The following is a 21,945-nucleotide window of genomic DNA, read 5'->3' as shown; positions in this document are numbered from 1 at the left end:
AAGCAATAGAAGGACATCCTCACACACTTTATGATGAAAAAAACTATAGTAAATTAGACAGCATTTATTTCTGAAAAGAAAAATAGTCAAAGAAGTACTCTAGCCAACTGGGAAATGAATTAAACTAAAAAGTTAAATGAGAAGATAGAACATTAAGGAAATAGTTGCAAGCAAGAAAATCTATACTAATTTTGAGTAAATTCTAGTTATTTATTAATAATGTGTTTATTATAAGAGCTTAAAAAACATATTGAATAGTGAATAATAACAATCTTTACAAATTTCAGTTTTCTCAAATACATGAATTAAGAAGAAGAAAAAAGAATAAAAAATGTGACAAATGTCTTATCTTACATAAGGAAGAGTTAATGCTTATTTAGTCTTGGAAATGATAAAATGATTTAGATTTAAATATTTTAATGTAAACTGAATCAATGTTTAGAAAACAAAACATAGCTTTTAAATAATTGCAGAAAAAGGTAATAAAGATAAAAAGATAAGCTAAAATGTCTAACATTTAAAATCATATAATAAGATGAAAGTAGTAAAATTAAACATATCACTTATCACAATAAATATAAATGGATTAAAATTTCCCTATTTAACACGTTAAAGTAATTTTTGAATTGGTGGCCAGAAAGAATTTTCAGGGAATTGCATCAGCAAGATGGTGGAATAGGAGGTGTCCCAGTAATATCTCCCCACAACAATGATAATTTGGCAGCCAGCCATGGAAAAAGTACCTTTGTAGGAACTTTGAAATCCAGGTAGGATCTTGCAAAACATTGATGGAGTCCAAGACCAGAGGTCCATTTTGAAAGAGCAGGCCCATGCCCAGGTGACAGGCTTATTGACCATAGTCCTGGATACAGATCCATAAATACCCATATCTCCTGCTGCTTGACTACAGCCTCATTTGGCTTTGGTACCACCAACAACAACATCTGCCTAGGCACCCCTGGAAGACACATCCATCCATATCCCTGGAGGCAGACTTGCAGACCTTGGTCCAACCACAGATCCTGAAATGGCCCCGTGAATTCATTCCATTCCTTCTTATCCCAAGTGCAGTTCTAGACAATCCTCCTGCCCACAGGATTTCCAGGAAACATGCCTGGTCCATGCACCCAGAGACATCTTGCTCAATGACCCAGCAGAAGCCAAGAATCCCGTAAGAGATACAACTATCCATGCACCTAGAAGAAGGCCAGCCATCTGACTCAGGTGCTGTGGTAGACCCTTGTCACATTGCCAGTCCATGTGACCAAGGTCACAGAGGCACTCCTGTCCACCCAGATACTCTGCAGAATCCACATCTACACAAGCCCCTAGTCACAGAGCAGTAAACTGCAAATCTTACTACAGACCAGATGGCAGCCACATAACCTGGCTCTAGTCTCACTCAACTGCAATCCTGGAAGCAATCCCATCAGCCCAGGGATCCAACATGAGGTTTTTACCTGAAAAAACCAATCTGCAAAACCTGGAAAATATGTCTGCTCCTTGAAATGCACAGACACCAATGCAACAGTACACGGATCACAAAGATTCAGGCAAACATAATACCATCTGAAGAAAACTCATAAAGCTCTAGCAACTAATCCTGAAGAAATGGATATCTAAGATTTGCTTGACAAAGAATTCAAAGTAATCATTTTAAAGAAGCTCAGAAGGATGCAAGGGACCACAGATAGATGACTAAATGAAATCAGGAAAGCAATGCATGAACAACATAAGTTTAACAAAGAAATAGAAACCATAAAAAAAGAACCAAACAAAAATTCTGGAGCTGAAAAATACATTATAGAAATGAAAAAGTCAATGGAAAGCTTCAACAGCAGACTGGATCATTCAAAAAAAAAAAAAATCAGCAAACTTGAAGATAAGTCATTTGAAATTAGAAAGTTGGAGGAATAAAAGAAAAAAGAATAAAAACTAGTGAAGAAAGCATATGGAACCTCTATGACACCAATGACAAAAAATGAATATATGCATTATGTGAGTCCCAGAAGGAGAAGAAAGAGAAAGAGAGAAAGGGGAATAAAGATTAATTTTTCAAATAATGGCTGAAAATTAGTCAAATATTTGGAAGGATATCAACTTACAAGTAGTGTTAAAGGGAACTCTTCAAATTGAAACAGAGGATGCTAAGTAACAATATGAAAACATTTGTAGTATAATTTTCATTGGTAAAGGTAAATATACAGTCAAATTCAGAATGCTTTAATACTGTGAAGGTGGTATATAAGTGTATTTTAACTCTAACATAAAAGTTAAAAGACAAGAATATTAAAAATAACTATTACTACAATAGTTTGATACTGGGTACACAATATAAAGAGATGTAAAGTGTGATATTAACAGCATGAAATATGGAGGAAGGAGAAGTAAAAGTATAGTAATCACAATGATTTAAAAAAAAAAAAACTCTAGTAGATACGCAAAAGATAAAGAGAAAAAACATCAAAGCATACCACTGCAAAAAATCAACAAAGCACAAAGGAAGGCAGGAGAAGAGGAAGGAAGGAACAAAGAAGCTATAAAGCAGTCAGAAAACAATTAACAATGAAAATAGTAAGTTCTTAACTATCAATAATTACACTAAATCTGGATTTATCTATCCAAAAGACACAGATTGGCTGTTGGGTTAAAAAACAACAATAACCAGGATCCAACAATATATGGCCTACAAAACACTCATGTTATGTTTAAGGACATAGGCTTAAAGTGAAAGGATGAAAAAATATTGCAAGCAAAAGGCAACAAAAAGAGAATAGTGTGGCCATATTTATACCAGACAAAATACATTTTCAATCATAATCTGTCACAAGAAACAAAGATCACTATGTGATGATAATGGGGTCAATTCATTAAGAGGATGTAACAGTTATAAGTATATATAATATGCACCGAACATTGGAGGACCTAAAGATATAAAGCAAATATACAGTAAACAGAAAGGAGAAATACAATACAATAATAGTATGGTACTTTAATACCCTACTCTCAACAATGGATAAATTATCTACACAGAGAATCAAAAAGAATACAATAGGCTTGAATAACTCTATAGACCAAATGGACCTAACAGATATATACAGAATATTCCATCCAGCAGCCACAGAATACACACTTTTCTCAAGTAAACTTGGAATATTCTCTGAGATAGATCATGTGTTGGGCTACAAAACAAGTCTCAACACATTTAAGAAGACTGAAATAATATCAAATATCTTTTCTGACCGTAACAGAAAACTAGAACTCAATAACAGGAGGAAGTTTGGAAAATTCACAAATATTTGGAAACTGAACAATACACTCCTGAAAAAAAAAATGAGTGAAGAAGAAATTGAAAGGGCAGCCAAAAAATACCTGATATAAAGGAAAATGGAAACACACCATAGCAAACTTATGAAATGCAGCAAAACCAGTTCAAAGAGGGAAGTATATAGTGATAAAGCCTACCTTAAGAAAAAAGAAAAATTTCAAATAAGCAACCTAATGTTACACTTAAAGGAACTAGAAAAAAAAGAAAAAGACTAAGTCCAAAGTTAGCAGAAGTAAGGAAATAACAAAGATTTTTTAGAGCAGAAATAAATGAAATAGAAAGACAATAGAAGAGATTTAAAAAATTGTTTTGGTTTTTAGCAGGTAAAGAGAATTGACAAACCTTTAAGTAGACTGACCAAGAACAAAGGGAGAGGATTCAAATAATAAGATTATAAATGACAAAGGAGACATTACAACTGATATCACAGAAATACAAAGGATCATAAGAGAATACTATGAATAATTATACAAGTTGAATATTTAAAAGAAATGGATAAATTCTGAGAAATATAAAATGTACCAAGACTAAATGATGAAGAAATAGAACATCTACACAAATAGGAGATCAAAACAATAATTAATAATCTCCCAACAAAGAAAAGCCCAGGATTGGATGTTTTTGTATGTGACAACAAAAGCACAGGCAAAAATGTAAAAATAAATGAGACTATATCAAAATAAAAGATTTCTTCAGCAAAGGCCACAATCAAGAAAATGAAAAAGTAATCAATGGAATGGGAAAAAATATTTGCAAGCCCCATATCTGATAAAGGGTTAATAGATAAAAATAATAAGTAACTCATGCAACCAATAGCAAAAACAAAAACAAAAACAAAAACAAATAGTCCAATTAAAAAAAATGAGGTAAGGAGCTGAATGGTTATTTTTTCCCAAAGAAGATATACGAATGACCAACAAGTAAATGAAAAGGAGGTCAACATCATTAATATTGAAGGGAATGCAAATCAAAGCCACTATGAGATATCACCCCACACCTGTTAGGATGGTTATTATCAAAAAGACAACAAATAAAAAATGTTGGTGAGGATGTGGAAAAAAAGGTACCCTTGTGCACTGTTGGTGGGAATGTAAATTGGTATAGCCATTATAGAAACAGTATGGTGGTTCCTCAAAAAATTAAAGAGAGAACTACCCTATGATCCAGGAATCTCACTTTTGGGCACATAATCTAAAAAAGTTGAAATCAGGATCTTGAAGAGATATCTGCACTCCTATGTTCATTGCACCATTATTTACAATAGCCAAGATATGGAAACAATCTAAATGTCCTTTGACAGGTAAATGGATAATGAAAATGTAATATATATATATAAAATATCACAATAATATATAATAACAGAATATATATAATGGAATATTATTTAGCTTTAAAAAAAGAGGGAAATTCTGTCAGTTGCAACAATGTGGATGAACTTGAAGGACATTTCATGTATGCTAAGCAAAATAAACCAGTCACAAAAAGACAAATACTGTATGATCTCACTTATATGTGGAAGCTAAAAAAAAGTCAAATTCACAAAAGCAGAGAGTAGAATGATGGTTGCCAGGTGGGGGAAATGGGGAGATGCTGCTGAAAAAGTACAAACTTTATGTTATGAGTAAATTCTGAAGGTCTAATGTAGGTCTTGGTGGCTATAGTTAGATACTGTATTTTAAGTGTTCCCAGTACAAAAAAAGTAACTATTTAAGGTGATGGATGTGTTCATTAGGTTGTTTGTGGTAATCATTTCACAATGTATAAATATACTAATCATCACAATATGTACTTTAAATATACACAATTTTTATTTGTCTATTATACCTCCATGGAGTTGGAAAAGCATTTCTTGATATAAAAGAAATGGATAAAAATAAAAATAACAGGTAAAAATTAAATAAATGGGTGAAGATAAGCCAGGTAATAATTATAAGCAACAAATACAATAATTTGGTTATAAAATGTACAAAAAATAACAAGCAAAATTTAAAACAAAGTTAATAAGCATAAATAAGATTAATTGACATTGACAATAACAAAATGCCTAATCAGCAACTGTGACGTAGCAAGCATAGATCCTTATCAAATCAAAATAAAGCTTGATAGAAATAATAAAAGAAATTGTTGTACCTATGATTACAGAATCTTTGATAAATTAACATTTGAAAAATTAGTAAAGATATAGACATTTTAATAATGAGTTTATATAAAACAATATTTGAATGTACCCTATATTCATTTCAAATATCTATCAAACATTTATGGAGGATTTCTTCTTCTACAGAAGATTCTACATGTGGTTTTTTACAATAGAAAAAGTCATGTAAATTCTAAGAGCAAGTTATTAATTCATATGGGTAACTTCATTTCCAGGTGTGTAGCAATGGTGAATGTGTGAAACTTGAAAAGGTCTACAATTCAACCAATTGCTCTTCTCAATGCAATGAAAATGCTGTAAGATTTGACTCCTTTTTAAATTAATGTTTTGCCAGTCATTTATTTACATAGGACTTCATTCCTGAGCGTGATATGTGTGTGTGTGTGTGTGTGTGTGTGTGTGTGTGTGTGTGTGTGTGTTTGTGTGTGTGGTGATTTTTAAATCAAATATACATTTGGGATCCATTTTCTCATGTATCATCCATAAAACTGATCTAAAGATCCAAACCAGTATTACACATAGATATTGCCAGTATTGCAAGTGTATATTTTATCATTGGATTGGTAATCTAGAAACCCAGTAATTTATGCACATATGAGGTTTAAGCTTGATGTTTAAAGTTGAATCTATCATAATGTCACTTATAGTTAAATTATACCAATGTCAACATTAACCTAAAGCTTTTGACAATCAACAAAAACTTATAAATACACATATTTATAATTTTTGTTGTGTATATATATATCTATATATATCTAAATATCTACATAAATATATCTAAGTATATAATATAAGATATAATATAATATATATCTAAATACTAGCAGTACCTAGTAGCTTGCATTTGTGGGTAACATCTGTCCTTAACCCAATTAATCAGTAACAGATAGATAAAGTTTTATATGTATCAGGTACTCTTTCAAGTACTTTACATATATATTAAATTTTACAAGCTTCACAACAGCCTTAAAAGGTGGTTACTATTCCTATACCCACTTTTATAGATGGAGAATAAATCACATAATGTTATGTAAAAGGAAAAACTGAGATTTAAGTACAGAAAGAATGCATATTCTTAATCATGACACAATGCTCTTTGATGAACTAAACATGGTGCCACCACTTTTTCCTCATGTTAATATTATATCATTACTACTAAGCCTAGCTAGATCTGGCTATGATATGTCTAACTCTAGCAGAGGGCTATTCCTTTAATAAGATTGATGCCATCTAGAAAGATAAGTCAAGCCATCTTGTTCATCTGGTTTTGAATTTGTTAGAATCATTCTCTTGTCCAAAGGCCATCTTCAAAAGTGGTTGCTTGTAATTTTGTTTGCTTATTTTTTTTCAAAGGTTGATTCTGATACACAGTTTAATCAGTAAAAGTATGTGTGTGGGGGGGGCATCTGTGTGTGTGATGTAGAACTAAGCAAAGTGAGGTGCAAAACACACACATAATCTGATAAAATTATGTGACTGATTGCTCTTCCAGGCGGATGGCCATGAACTTGAGTGCCAGTGTGAGGAAGAACAGGAACATGTGGACTGGGGAGAAAACTTCAATGTTACCAGTGAGCATCCTAGAATATAATATCTTACATATATCAAAAGCCTAGACAATGAGAAAGCTTTTTGCCTTATTTCTGAAACCTAATATGTATATGTTGTGTTTCTGTGTGGATTTGCACAGTATTTTAATTATTTTGTGTATTAAAATAGCCAAATTTGAATTTACAACAATTGTCTTTTAGAATCAATATATCTTCTTCTAGTTAAATTTGGATTAGATCTTCTAAGAACCCATAACGCAATAAGGCCTTTTCTATAGTCAGTTAGTAACTGACAGTCAAAACATTTCCTGCTGATTGTGGTTCTTACACATAATGGAGTCTTGGGTGGATTGTCAATGTCTAATACGGATGATAATTTCTCTAATGTCTTGGTCTTTTACTTTATATTTAAAAAAAAAAATTGGAGGAAGGGGGAATTAAAATCCTTTAAGGAAGGGAGAAGCTGGATTGCAACAGCTCAGTTAATATGCCACTGTCCTAAAGTTGATGTCCTGGCTAAAGCTTATGTTTTTTAATGTTGCAGATATATCCATCCTGGTCGTTGTGCTTGTCCTGGTTATTATTGGTGTTGGGGTAGTCGTATTATTAATTCATTACCAGAAATGTATTAAGTTGAAGCAAATTCAGAGGTATGTATTTTCTATGTGTTGAAATGGGACCATTACTGAGAATATATAAGCTTTATCACCACTGATGATACTCCATGGGGGAGAAGTATAACCCTTTACTGAGGTCAAAGTAAGAGTAACAGTAAATCGAGCTTTTACATATTTATGTTCTCATCTCCAAATGCTTATCCCAGTGGTTCCCAAACTTCTCTACACACTGGAATCATAGGGATTTTTTTTAAAAGAATGCTAATTTTAGTTCCTACCTCAGATTTGTTACAGGGTGTAACTTGAGTATCAATCTTTTAGAAATCTCCTAGATGATTAAATATTAACCACAGAGTTATCCTGTCGCTTATGTCAATATTCAATTTCCTTCTTGACAGCCCACCTAGAGATACACTGGGAGTGGAGAATAAAGGATACTTTGGTGATGAGCGGCAGGCAAGAACTGAGCCAATTCTACCTGATATTCATCCCCTCCATGTAAGAAAATGCCATTTGCAATAGTTAATTAATTGATTTAAAAAGAAGTTGCATGTATTTTTGAAGTGGAACTAGGCCTAATCTAAGTGACATGGGGGAAGCAAAAGAACAGTTTAACATAATTCCACACCAATGTAGCCTTCAATCTACCTGTGGGCAAGGAAAAGATGGCAGGACACAAGCAAACCAAGACTCTATTTTAGAGCAGCATATATTAGTTAAATAAAATATTGATTTGTGCACTATTGGAAAAATTTACAAACATAAACTATATTTTGGGACATAAAACAGGTCTTTTTTAAAAGATTTTATTTATTTATTTGAGAGAGAGAGAGAGCACAACCAGCAGGGAGGAGGGGAGAGGGAGAGGGAGAAGCAGACTCCCCGCTGAGCAGGGAGCCCAACACGGGGACTCAGTCCCAGGACACTGAGATCATGACCTGAGCTGAAGGCAGACACTTGACTGACTGAGCAACCCAGGCACTCCGGGACAGAAAACAAGTCTTAACAAATTTAAAAGAATTGCAGTCATACAAAATATGTTCTCAAAATAAAATTTTATTAAAAATCAGTAACAGAAAAATATTGGGAAAATCCCCAACTGAAAATTAGATAACAAATTCTAAAGAACACTTGGGTCAAATAAAAACTCAAAAGGGAGAATAAAAAATAAACTAAAGGAAAATGAAACAAAACATACCAAAATTTGTGGGAAGTAATGAAATCAATAATTAAAGGAAAGTTTATAGCACTAAATGCTTATGTTAGAAAAGAAGAAAGGTATCAGATTGATGATATCAGCTTTTATTTTTAAGAAACCAAAAAATTAAAAAAAAAAAAAGAAAAAGAAAAGCAAATAAAGCTCCATGCAAGTAGAGGACAGGAAAATAATAAATACTGGGTATCAACGAAATTGAAAACAAAACAAAACAAAAATCACGTAAGAAAAAAATGAAAGCAAAATTGTTTTCTAGAAATTAATAAATCTTACAAATTTCCAGTCTGAGCAGAAAAACGTAAAAGAGTCAGCATGACTATCAGGAATCATAAAGGTGACATCACAGGAGAGTATACCCTTATTAAATTGACAATATTTTGAAAATGGAGATTAATTTGGAAAATTATAATTTTAATATATTTGACAGTGTAATTAAATAGTGAACTTTTTGACAGTTGCAAATCATCAAAGCTTTTTCATGAAAAAATAGATAAACTGAATAGCTCTGTATGTAGCAGAGAAAACTGAATTTGTAGTAAAAACCTTTCCACAAAAAAAATGGTGAATTCTACCAAACATATAATGATGAAATAATACCAATTGTACATAAACTTTTCCCAAAAATGGGAGAGAATCGACACTTCCCAACTGCTTTTATAAGGAAAGTATTTTTCTGTTATACACCTAGAGAAAAGCATTACAACAAAGAAAACTATTTGCCAATACTTCTAATAAATATGTGTATAAATATTAAATTTTAGCCAATTGAATTTCACAATGCATAAAATGGATAATGCATTGTGAACAGATGAGGTTTATCCTAGGAATGTAACGTAAAGTTAACATTAAGGAATCAATCAAGCTAATTCACTGTATTATTTTACCAAAAGTAAAATCATATGATCATCTCAACAGATGCAGGAAAAGTATTTGAAAAAAAATCTAATATATATTCTTGATAAAACTCAGTCAACTAGGAACATAAGGAAACTTTCTGAACCTGATGAAAGCATCTACCAAGAAACCTAGAGCTAATATCATATTTGTGGTTAAAAAACTGAATACTTTTCCTAAATATCAGGAACAAAGCAATGATGTCCACTGCCACCACTTCAATTTACCATTTTACGTGAGATTATAGCCATACAATAAGGAAAAAAAAATAGAAAGAAAAAGGTAAACTGTTTTGATTTGCTGAAGGCACAACCATCTATCAAAAATCCTATAGTAAGTAAAAGTGAACTTAGTAAGATTTTAGGATACAAATTCATATGCAAAAACTTATTGTGTTTCCATATATAAACAATGAACAATCTGAAAAACAAAATGAAACCACAAAATGCCATTTACAGCAGCATCAAAAATATGAAATACCTAGAGATAAAGCTGACAAAATATGTAGATAAAAAACTATAAGATATTGATGAGAAAAATTTTAAAAGACCAAAATAAATGGAGGAAATACACTGTTGTTGAGTCAGTTCTCTGCAAATGGATCTATAAATTCAAAACAATACTAATCAAAGGATTGGCAAGAGTTTTTGTAAAACAAATAAATTTAACAAGGATATAAGAACAATAAATGAAAATTAATTATATTTCCATATACTAGTAACAAATAATGTGGAAATAAAATCAAAAATAAAATTTGAAATAGCACCAAAAATGTGAAATATTTAAAGATACTTCTGACAAAATATGAACCAGAACTATATATGGAAAATGGCAATATGCTGCTGAGAAAAATTTTAAAAGACCTAAATAAAAAGGAGTATATAGATTCACATGTATATTAATATATTGATTGGTTGCCAGTTGATTTGCTAATTGATTCCTTACAAAGGTGCAAAGGCAATTCAGAGGAGAAAGAACAGTCTTTTCACAAATGGTGATGGAACAACTGGATATCCATATGTACAAAGACTAACCGTGATCCATTCCTCAAACCAATAACAAAATTAACTCCAACTGCAATATACACAGAAATATATGTATTTTTTCCTAGTAAAAATTTAAATAAAAAAATGTACAAACTAAATTATAGTGTTGAGAGGTAAATATTTGGGGGGTAAACATACAATGACATGCAAGAGCGAGTTCATTATTTTAAGTAAGAAATGTGGCTAATTTGAGGGGTGGCAATAGTGATAGGACACTTGAAATGGCAAAGTTTTATTTCTTAACCAAGGCAGTGATTTCAAGGATATTTACCTTAAATAGTTCATTAAGCCATAAACGTGTTGTGTGTGTTTTATCTGTATTATATTTTCCTGTGAAATGATTAAAAATAAAGGACAACAATACCAATTACTAGTGGGGATATGGACAATGAAAACTCTCATACACAATTAATAAGAGTTTAAACAGTACAACTATGGGGGAAATTGGTACTAAGTATTAAAACTGATCATACATATACCCTATGACACAGCAGTTCCTGTCATATGAATACACCCAACAGAAATCCATACATGTATATGGGAAAACATTTAGAATTATGTTGCAGTAGCATTATTTGGAAAAAGTGAAAACAATAAAAATGTCTAATAAGAGTGAAAGGGATGAACAAAATGCTATATACTCATACAATGGAATATTACAGAGAAAGCGTGATAAATGAACTACTGATATCTACCACATGAATAAATCTCACAAACACACTGTTAAGATGTCAAATCCAAAAACAACTGTATGACTCAATGTTTATCAAATTCAAGAACTGGCAAAGCTAATCTATGGTATTAGAAGACAGGGTAGTGGTTACCGCAGGGAAGAGAGAATCTTCAGAGAAGGAGATAAAGTTTTATTTTTTGATTCTGGGCAACTTTGAGCAACTTTCGTTGCTCATTTGTGAAAATCCATCCTCTACACTTGTATATGTGCATTTCTTTGTGTATATTTTACACTAAAGGAAAAGTTGATTGAAATCACAGCTTTAGCAATATATGAAGACCTAAGAGAAAAACCAATAATCTTGCAGAAGTCCCTACAATTAGTGGCTTGTTTACTACCTTTAACAACAGCTATGATTTCTAGTGCATTCCGCTCATTGAAAAAAACTGTAAGTGTCCAAATTAAGAAGGTACAAAGTCATTCCCTTAAAAAAAATTAACCATTGAAGAAAGCATTATTGATAGGACAGTATTGATGAAATTACCCAATAGGACTGTCTTGAAGGAAGGAATATAAGCCTTAAATTCAGAGGCTAAGTATTAGCTGACCATTATTAGATGCAAATGCAAATGAAAATATGATAATGCTAGTATTTTTAAGTTAGGATTTTTTTTGGTTAGTGGTGGCCTGGTAACACAGCTCCAAAGATTTTGAATGCTTTGCTCCAACCCTACGTGTCACATAAGCCCTGTGTTTCTTACTTCACAATATTGCAGAACATGCTCCCACTCGACCCCCAGAAATACATATATGCTTCTACTGAACTTCACTCAAGTATTTAAGGATGGTTAATCTTTCTCTGGTTGTATGATGGTTTATTATTTTTTATTATGCCAATGATGACCCCAAGATGATAAAGCAAGTCTTACTTGTCCACTGGAATGGATGGAAAATATTGTGTGATAATTTTTTAAGCTTGCACTTAGATTTGTTGATATGAACAACACGATGCGAATATCAATCTTGTATATTTGCCTTGAGGTTTAAATAAGAAACTATGTAAAGGTACTTATCACAGTGTTTGCTAAATATTAGTACTTAATATGTATTAACATGCTTCATGAATTAATATGAAAAACAGTTGCGCTCCTGGGAAATGAGAGTCCAGTGAAAAGTGGCCTGAGTATGGGATCAATGATGAATATTCACAGAAGTCAACCATAGGTTCACATAGAGACCTTGGGGCATATTTGTTTCATTTCCAGAATGCAAGTTCCTTAATAATAATTTTAGTTAAATGAGGGAAAGTAAAAGAGGAACTTAACAAATATTTGTTAGATATATAAATAAATTAAATTCACTATTAATGGTATATGTGCCATAATATGTTATAAACACAGGTTGTATAGTGTGGCATCAAATCTCACATTTAAGTTTTTTGTATTATTTGTTATAAAGTCATATAAATAACAGTGATTTAACTGATGCTTGTTTGACACATTAGTTACCCATCAAAGGCCAGTTTTCAGGAAAATTGTGGTTTGGGAAGGGTCTTTTGATGTCCTTTCCCTGTTACATTAATGATGCATAGTTATTTTTTTTCCTCTGGCACCCAGAACCTCTCCTAGGTAGGTCCTGTTTCCACTGGATCATGCTTCCTAGTTGCATTAATGTCCACTAGGTGTTAACAGAAAATACTTTAAAGAGGATAACCTCATCCAGGCATACCTGTAAGTTCTGGAGGTCCTCAAAGACCTTCAACATCCAAAAAGGATGTAGCTGGTTATGGAATTTCAGACATTTGGACAATTCAATTAAGATTTGGAGGCTGAAAGACTTGCCTTGTACAATTTCCTCATAACTCATAAAGAAACTCCCATTCTTCTCAAATTAAGTTTGTTTTATAAGTTCTTAGACTCCTTCATTATAAGAGAATAACCTAGGGAAGAATATTGTTCCCATGTGTTTTAATATTTGTACATTACTGGGTTGTATTCCAGAGAGAGCTAGAAAATTTATACTGTGCACTTAGGAAATAGTCATACTTGCTTGAACACTAATTGCAGGCTAATAGTATCTCTTCTCACTAGCAAAGAACTGCAGAGTCCTTGGAGAGGCTTCCAACCAGTTTTTCAAGTCCACACTACATCACACTGGTATGGTCCTTTATCTCCTTTCTGTTGGTTGTACTGATTTGTGGCCATTTCAATAATAATTTTGGTGCCACTTAATCATTTGCTGGTTCTTTGAATACGTCCAATAATATAACATAGCTCTCTGATTTGAGGCAGAAATAAGACAGGTCCTATTTTTGGCAGGGCTAGGATTAGTTTGAGAAGAGCATGAGAAGTTATGCTTGGTCATGCACAGTCAGATACTACCTTTAGGTAAAATATTGACATTGTGTTCATCATGAACTCTTGGGAATTAATTTTGATTTTTTAAAACAATGCATTAACACATTATTTATCACAATTACTGAGTTTGTGCCCCTCAAATGGTGCTTTTGAGATGAAAGCCTCACTAACTCTACCCTACCCCCAACCCTGGTTCTCAGGGGTCAAAACCCACTGATGGCTTCCAATGGGACTTTATCAGCCTGAGGGCTTTCCACTGACTGAGGTGTATTCCCTGATCAATATTAATGAAAGAGAAACACATTAGCCAAATTAGCATGCAAATGCCTTAGAGACTGAGTCAAAAAAAAGAGTTATTACAGGAACTCTAGGATCTCCTGAACTTCTAGAGTCTCTATATCTGCATCTGTGTCTTCAAGGTCTGTAGTAGAGCTGGGCACTGAAATCACCAAGATTCTCAACTATGTGTTTTTTTTTAAATCAACAATTCTCATTATGCTTTCTTTATTAATGGCGAAAAGGGTGTGATTAAGATAGATTTCAGTCTGTGGTTCCACAGAATTGTCCCATCACACAAAAGGATCTCAGAGTATGCCCTACAGTTGGGGTGGAGCTGAATAAGAATTTCTCCCCAATCTCCACTCAACCAGTACAGTCCATTTTTATATATTGTTTTTACTGGGATTTCAACAGATATGTTTTCTCAATGAAAGCCCTAGTGCTTGAAAAATGTTTGGAAATCTCTTACTAAATACACTGTTGGAGGATCCACCACAAAGTTTACAAAGAAAAATGGTTTCTGATAAGACCTCACTGGCCAGAACCATCCCCCACCCTCTCCCATAGCAATTTACAAACTTTCTTAGATTTTTCATGGATCAAGAAGAGATGGTCTGCATGTGTATGTGTTCGTGTGTAAGTGTCTATGCATGATATCTGGTACAGTTCCTGACACAACAAAGTTTATTTATTACAGAAACCTGCAAATAAAGATCCAAGAGGAATCGCTGATCCAAATCAAAGTGCCAAAATGGTAGGTTACTGTGACAGATGGTACCACCCCCCCACACACTTTTTAATTTTTCAAATGTTAGCATTCTTTGTGTTCTTTACTTATCAGAAGAATAGGATGGTTGGAATTGTTTTCTCTGATATGCTAACATTGCTAACAGATAATTAAGCAGCACGTGTTTCAGCCCCAGAGTTTCTGACCTGACCACAGGAGCAAGCTAGAATTTGATAGCATCAGAGTCTCAACACATGTTAGACATAAGAAAAACAAGACTTTTCTTGTCAAGAAAACAACTTTTCTTGCCCAGGGTGTATGCACTTATGGGTTTTCATGAAGGATTCTAAAGGACATAATAGCACTGGTAATTAAAGAGAAGGTACATTCCTCATGAACAGTTATTTCATGATGGTTTCATCAAAGTTTCACTTACCCAATCAATAACTAACTATATCTGAGGGATGATTTCACTCTTGAATTGCTATGGCTATGTTAGAAAACTTCTCAAAGAATTGTGATTTTTGTCAAAAGGAGACAAAATGAGCATTGTTTGGCTACATTTCAGAGTTCATTCATCCATTCGTTGATTTCTGTTGAGTTCCTACAATGTACTGGGTTAATGTGAAGCTTCCTCCCACAAAACTTTCTCTGTTGGGATGGGGAAGGAAGGACATTTCTAATGGTCCTTCCTACTCATAATGATGGACCTGTCTCATACTGAAGAGTGAAGAGAGATGCTCCTTAGTGCAAGCAAACTCTTTGACTTCCTGTAATGAAAAACAAAATGATTTTCTTTCTTTTGATAGGCTTGTTCATTTTATAATGACTGTTTAATTAGCCATGTCTAAGGAGATCTGGAAAAATGTGAATAAATGTAGTACAACAGAATTCAGAAAAGTTATTGTAATTAGCAGATAAAAATGAGTAACTGAAACATAACATGCTTAATAGACTTTAGAGAAAATAACTTCTTTTTAACCATCTGTTTCTATTTAGAGCTTGAAATTGGATATCCAAAATGGCTGTGCAAGGCTAGGTTGAGAATTCTGGCAGAAAGATCTTCACAACCTTCCCTAGATATTTGCTACACAAACCTCTGGCAGTTTTTCAAAAGTTCTTTATCAAGACACAAAATGTTAACAAGAAACAACTTCTTTCTATAATATTTACCTATAAAATTTACAACCTGTAGTGTAGACATATGTTACAAAAAAATTCTTAAAGTTTTTTCAATGTTTTTTAACCTAATACAAAAATAGTCTCCTTGCTCTAGTGTTTCCCTAAAAAAAAATCAATCTAGTTACTTTAAAAAGACTCAAAACCTTGAGGATATTAAATTATACCCCCGAGTCTAAGAAGCAAAACATTGCTTATAAAAGGTTATTTCTTTGGGAGCATAAAACTACTTACCTCAATTGGAATCTGACATGATTACCACTAATTCTGGTTTAAAAGAAATTTTCTCCTGCAGAAATATCAAGAAATTCAGTGCAGGAAGTCATCTGATTCCACTAAATAATTAAAAGGTAGATGGCTGTCTGGCTTATGTCCTATCAGTGAAGGAGGCAGAATAGTCATCTTAACTTTAGAGTAGTTCTTAAAATTGTCGTGGCAGCAAAGGAAGACATGAAGTGCTCCTGGTTAAATTCCTGGACTCTAATTCTAAACTCTCAAATTTCTAGAATTCCTTATGAACCTGACAGAAATCAGGGAGTTTTAAGAATTTCAGAAAATTAACTCCATCAGAGAAGAAATACTCACAATTCCTGTGAAGTGCTTGTGATATCTTTATAATACACAGATTCGAGCACTTACTGTGTAATTTCTGTGCCGTCTCTACCCCTCCCTGATGATGATGTATGGGGCTTGCCCAGGAATAATTTCAGCTGTTTCTTGTAAAAATGTTTCCCAACATGTTCTCTTGTGTTCTTTGTTTTCTTTTTGTTACCTGTTAAAGCTATATGCAATTGTTTTTTTCATTTACTGAAATGAAGTTTTCAAGTGTGAAATGAGAATTTTCTGATTCAATAAATAAAGGCTGCAAATCAAGGAAGAAAGCTGGTTGTTCTTGATGAAACTCTTCTTGCTATTTTGACTAGTTGATGGGAGGACAGAGTGAGATCGGCAAAGGACAGCAGGGACTCAGCACTTTATTTATTTATTTGAGAGAGAAAGTGTGTGTGCAAGAACAGTGAGAGTTAGAGGAAGAGGGAGAAAGAGAGAGTCTCAAGCAGGCTTGAAGCCCAGCATGGAGCCTGACTCGGGGCTCAATCTCACGACCCTGAGATCATGACCTGAGCCAAAATCAAGAGTTGGACGCTTAACAGACAGAGCCACCCAGGCGCCCCTAGTGAGCTTTTAATAAACATTTATTGTTCTAATTAAAGCCATCTGTTTAAGAAAGAATATTGGTGATTGCATACTGAAAGCAAAAGAAGCTAATTTAAATGTTTCATGCAAGTTTGTGAAAAAAAGAAATTCTGTGTCACATATACTGGCCTCATGAAAGCAAACAATAGTCCTCCGATGTCCTAAATGAAGGGACAGTCACGTATTTGTATTTGCTTGAACAATACATATGTTGATGAATAATATATATTTTGGTGATATGTTATTCCCCCTATAAAAGGATCACCTTCTTGATTCATTATTTTTCTTACTGTTCTCATATTTCTTCCAAAAGACTCACCATCCCCTTTGCCTTGGGTTCCACATTCAGCCAACTACTAATTTCTAGTGATTTGATTTTTTTTCAAATTTCTTCTCTCTCCCCAATTATGTCTGGTACCACCTGAGTCCTCCGGCTTCATTGCTTCCTGCCTAGATAATCACTCTGGATTTCCAATCTTCTCCTCCGTTCTTCAGATAATCCCAGAAGCCTTCTGACAGTTAAGCTCCTTTTTTATTTTAGGGAATATTCTCCATGCTTGCCCCTATTACTTATCTGAGCCCCTGGAGACTTGACCTACACTTCTTTCAGATGCTACTACTATGTGTTCTATTTCTTAGGGATCTTCTCCTTTCAATACCGTCTGCAGATTAGGAAGCATCTTCATGGTTTCTCCCTACTAGTGGTCCCTTGTAGGTCCAATGCCATCCCTGGTTATGGAGCCAATCATGATTTTGTAGCCCTAATATTTCTGGCTCTTGTCGCCTCTGAGAGTTTGAGTCCTTTCCTTTGAATGAACAGTTGCGGACATAACTCGTGTTGTGAATGGACGGACCCACTGGACCTACAGTCTAAGGACCTCTGTCTTCCTCCTCAGCCCCGTGAGCTTCTTGCTGCCCACCCCATACACAGAGAACCCTTCCTGATGCTGGAACTTGCCTCAGTTAAGACTGAGCTTGTTACAGCTCTGGGATGTTATGCTTGAGGGTAGTGAGTTACTCTGCATCTGGGTCACTCTATCCTCTGCCCTGGACGAGGTGGATTTATCTGGAAACTAATGAAGCTTGAGTTTCAGAGACATGTACTGCCCCTTTTAAGACCTTTTATCTAATTTTGTATTAACATTTTTTAATGATAGTAGGCTGGTTTGGGCTGGGAAAAAAGACCTCCGATGATTTATCAGCAATACTGACTATACCTAAAGGGCAATTAGGACAAAGATGCCCCTGGGCTGGGCTGGGATGGTGGTGCCAGCAAGGGCAAGGAGAGGACCAGCCAGAAATGGGGGAATGAGAGCACATGGCAGGTGTGAGGAGCTCTCCACAAACCCCAGGCTAAGTGGAGAAAGGCTGGCATGGGGGTGAGTCCCCAGAGAGCACCACTGAGAGGAAAATCCAAAATCCAAGAGAGGAGTGAAGACGGACTGAACTTTGGCTATGTTCCCCAACCCATTCACAGATCATGACTGAGGACCCAAGCTCTACTGGTTCACAGAATTTGAGCAAGACCTCTGCCCAAATCACTGACCACTGAGTGAGGCAGAACCAGCGCAAGCCATAGAAAAACAGTATAAAATACAAAAATAAGAATTAAAGCCTGAGCAGAGATATTAGCAGCTGTACATCGCTGGGGGCGGAGGGTGGACAATAGATTCTGCAGTTTAAGTTTGGACAAGTCCTTTTAAACACTCAGAAAAATAGGAATTCATATTTATTGCAATATATTACCTAAATACTGTGCGAAGGAATCTCAAATATATGTTTATGTCAGTTCTGCCAGGAATGCAGCGATGGCGATCCAAAACCAAACCAAACCTAACCGGCATTCCCCATACAGCATCCATTATTCTAAATATCAACCAGACCCGCTCAACCACGTTGCCTTTTTCTTAAGGCATCTGTGCTGCCAAATGATTATAGAATTTAAAAATGTGCTTGGGATGTGCTAAAATTGGGAAGTCATATTCTTAAAACAAAACCAAAAACAAAAACAAAAAAACGGTGATCACTTCCCTATCCGGGCGCAAATGTGTGGCGGGGCAGTCAGCACCCCACAGCCCATCGATGAAGTTCCTAGAACGACCACTAGGTGGCCATAGAGCAAACTAAATCTCCTGTGAGCCGGAAACCGACTCAAGGATTTCACACACTAGACCAGCAAAATCCTGACTTGAAATAAACTTCCTAAGAAGTTTGTTAAACTCTGTTCTTGATTATTAAAGACATAACTCTGAGAGAGTTTTGCCAGATGCCACTTTTTTTCCTCGCCAGGGTTGTGGGTTGAGGTGGAAAAACAGAGACGGGGCCTCTGAACAAAGGGAAGCTGGGCTACAGCCTGAAAAGTTGGAATGGGGATTTTAAATTGGGAAGGTAAATCTTATTTGTTCTCAGTTCTGAAGTCCAGTCGTCTTAAAGTTAACATTTCAATAGCCCCTAAAAACCCAGTCTTCTGAAAACTACTGTGGGGGTGTACTTTGGTTTTCGTTTTTTAATTTTATACCATCTGTTCGTTTATTTATTTAGTTTTTCAAAGGCCAGCAAATTAGCCGCTGTTGCCTTGGAAGCGGGAAGAGCTCCCCCTTTCCCCAGGGATGAGTGATGGTAGTAAATGTCAGGAAGAGCCGCAGCCCGTGAGACTTATATGACTTTGTGGTGGGTCATTCATGACAATTGATGTTCCCCTACTAATCACCACCCAGCGGTGAGAAATATTGATTAGACTCCTGAGCTTATTGGAAGCTTCCCGATCACTTTCTAGCAGAAGCTCAGGCTTTTAGGAAACTCAAGAGCCATTATGTAGGGAAGTGGCTGTCTCCTGGCCTTGACAGAATCCATTAATATCTTTCTCCAGGAAAAGCTGTAATTGTGAGCTATCTGTAATGGATATTGATTGCTAAGAAAAGAAGATACATAGAATCTTAAACCTCAGGGGTCTCCAGGAACAAAAGATATGGAAAAGGGGCCTTCATAGGATCCTAGGAGTGTTAGCTGGAAAGAAACAGTACCAGAACTGTCTTAGAGCTTAGGTAAGTCGATTCAAAAGCCAGCGCTTCTTGCTCAAGTATATCAGTGATTTGCTGCGAGGAGAGCAATACAGCATTTACTGAGTACATACTATTTGTCAGGCATTATTCTAAGCACTTCATATGTATATTTTTTTTTTTTTTACTTAAAATAACCCTATGAGTTTAGTAGTATCGTCATTTTACACTTTGAGAAAATCGAGGTCAAAAGTAAAATAATTTGCCAAAAGAGAGAGAGCTGAAGAAATAGCATAGCCAGGATATCAACCCAGGAATTCTATCTCCAGAGAGTATGCTTTCAATCACTAGCATGTTGTTTGGTGTAAGTATAATTTTGAGAGGGAAAAAGCACAGGCCCCTCCAACATTCACAGTGTGTAAAGGAAATTAATATATCTTGCTCCCATTCACATTTTCCATCCATAAACTTCCCAACCTTTGCAGCCACGGCAACAAGGATGCATGAATTTACACAGCAAGGGAAGCCAGGCAGCGGGCACCTCCCCGTTTAGCAGACCCTGGCTGCAATCCCGTTGTCTGTGTAGAACTGTATTTGGGGACGCACCCGAGACTTTAGCACCTTTCATCATTCTCCTGGCCACTCCCAAGGGGGTGCTCGTGATACTGGAATGTTTGCTGTGTTTTACTACTTCAGGTTCTGGAAGATTCTTCTCAAGCAAGGTAATGTTTTGGTTCAGTTTAGCATGCCCAGGAAAGAGTCTGTCGCTGCCTCCAGCGTCTGTACGCAGGAAATAAAACCGGCAGAATGATTGCCTCCCAGCAGCAGCTGGTGGATCAGGGGATGGCAAGAGTCAGGAAGAGGCAGAGCCCTCTGATGAAGCCTTCTTTCATGCTTTAATAAAATGAAGAATGCGCCAGACGAGTGGTCACCTTTAACACGTAGGGAAAGAGAGAGTATCTATGCTACACCTGTCAGACTCCAGGCACCTGCTAGACCTTTACACATTTCTCATCTGATGCCCACTGCAGAGCTCTGTGTACTTTTCACAGAAAAGTAATACTTTTTTATTTTACAGACAAGGAAACTAAGGATAAGAGGTGCTCAGACACACAGCTGTAAATGGTAAAACAGAAATCTGAACGTAAGCCTCGGACCAAAGCCACAGACGGTCTGAACTCACTCCAGTTTCAAAACTGACCTATCACACACCACTGTGTCTGTGACATCACAGCTGGCCACTGAATGAATGACCTAGGAGTTTATTCCTGGGAAAGACAACTTTGATCTAGAAAAGGGGCTGGCTGACAAAATGCAGTGGGCAGGCCTGGGTTTTTGTCATAAAAAGCAAGGTATCAATTTCATTTTTCTATCTTCTTCAGGTTTTCAAAGTGATGATTACAGGGAGAAAAAATGTTCCAAGGTCTACTGTCGTTCCAACAAAGAGGATTCACTGGACAGAAAAATACAAAGGCTTTTAGATAAATCCTCCGGCATTTAAAGTCATTCCCATACCATATATAAACTATTTCTTTCTCCCATATTATCAACATCAGCCTCTGGATATAAGAGTACATGTTCATTACCCAGTGATGATGAAATTTAAAAACAAAAAAAACAGAAAACTGAAGTTCTGGCTCAGGGGCATGCCTCTTCAGGTCTACCAGGGAAAGTAGCTGGATATTAATTTGATCTTAGAAATGTGTCTGATGCTCTCTCTGAAGAAGG

General features: G+C 35.2%; 1 protein-coding gene across 1 annotated transcript in view; it reads left to right on the top strand.

Moving 5' to 3' along the window:
* ADAM7 (ADAM metallopeptidase domain 7) overlaps nucleotides 1-21,718 on the top strand; it is a 106,825-nt gene extending 85,107 nt beyond the window's left edge. The window contains exons 17-23 of the mRNA XM_078068253.1: nucleotides 5,702-5,782; nucleotides 6,979-7,057; nucleotides 7,581-7,686; nucleotides 8,052-8,151; nucleotides 14,816-14,872; nucleotides 20,804-20,939; nucleotides 21,600-21,718. Of these exons, the coding sequence (XP_077924379.1) occupies nucleotides 5,702-5,782; nucleotides 6,979-7,057; nucleotides 7,581-7,686; nucleotides 8,052-8,151; nucleotides 14,816-14,872; nucleotides 20,804-20,939; nucleotides 21,600-21,718 (678 nt within the window). The remainder of the gene's footprint in view (nucleotides 1-5,701; nucleotides 5,783-6,978; nucleotides 7,058-7,580; nucleotides 7,687-8,051; nucleotides 8,152-14,815; nucleotides 14,873-20,803; nucleotides 20,940-21,599) is intronic.
* The last annotated feature ends 227 nt before the right edge of the window (nucleotides 21,719-21,945 follow it).

This window comes from Halichoerus grypus, chromosome 3 (assembly GCF_964656455.1).
Source record: "Halichoerus grypus chromosome 3, mHalGry1.hap1.1, whole genome shotgun sequence".
Classification (NCBI taxonomy): Eukaryota; Metazoa; Chordata; class Mammalia; order Carnivora; family Phocidae; genus Halichoerus; species Halichoerus grypus.
Note: the sequence above shows the minus strand (reverse complement) of the source record. Positions and strands in the feature narration are given on the sequence as shown.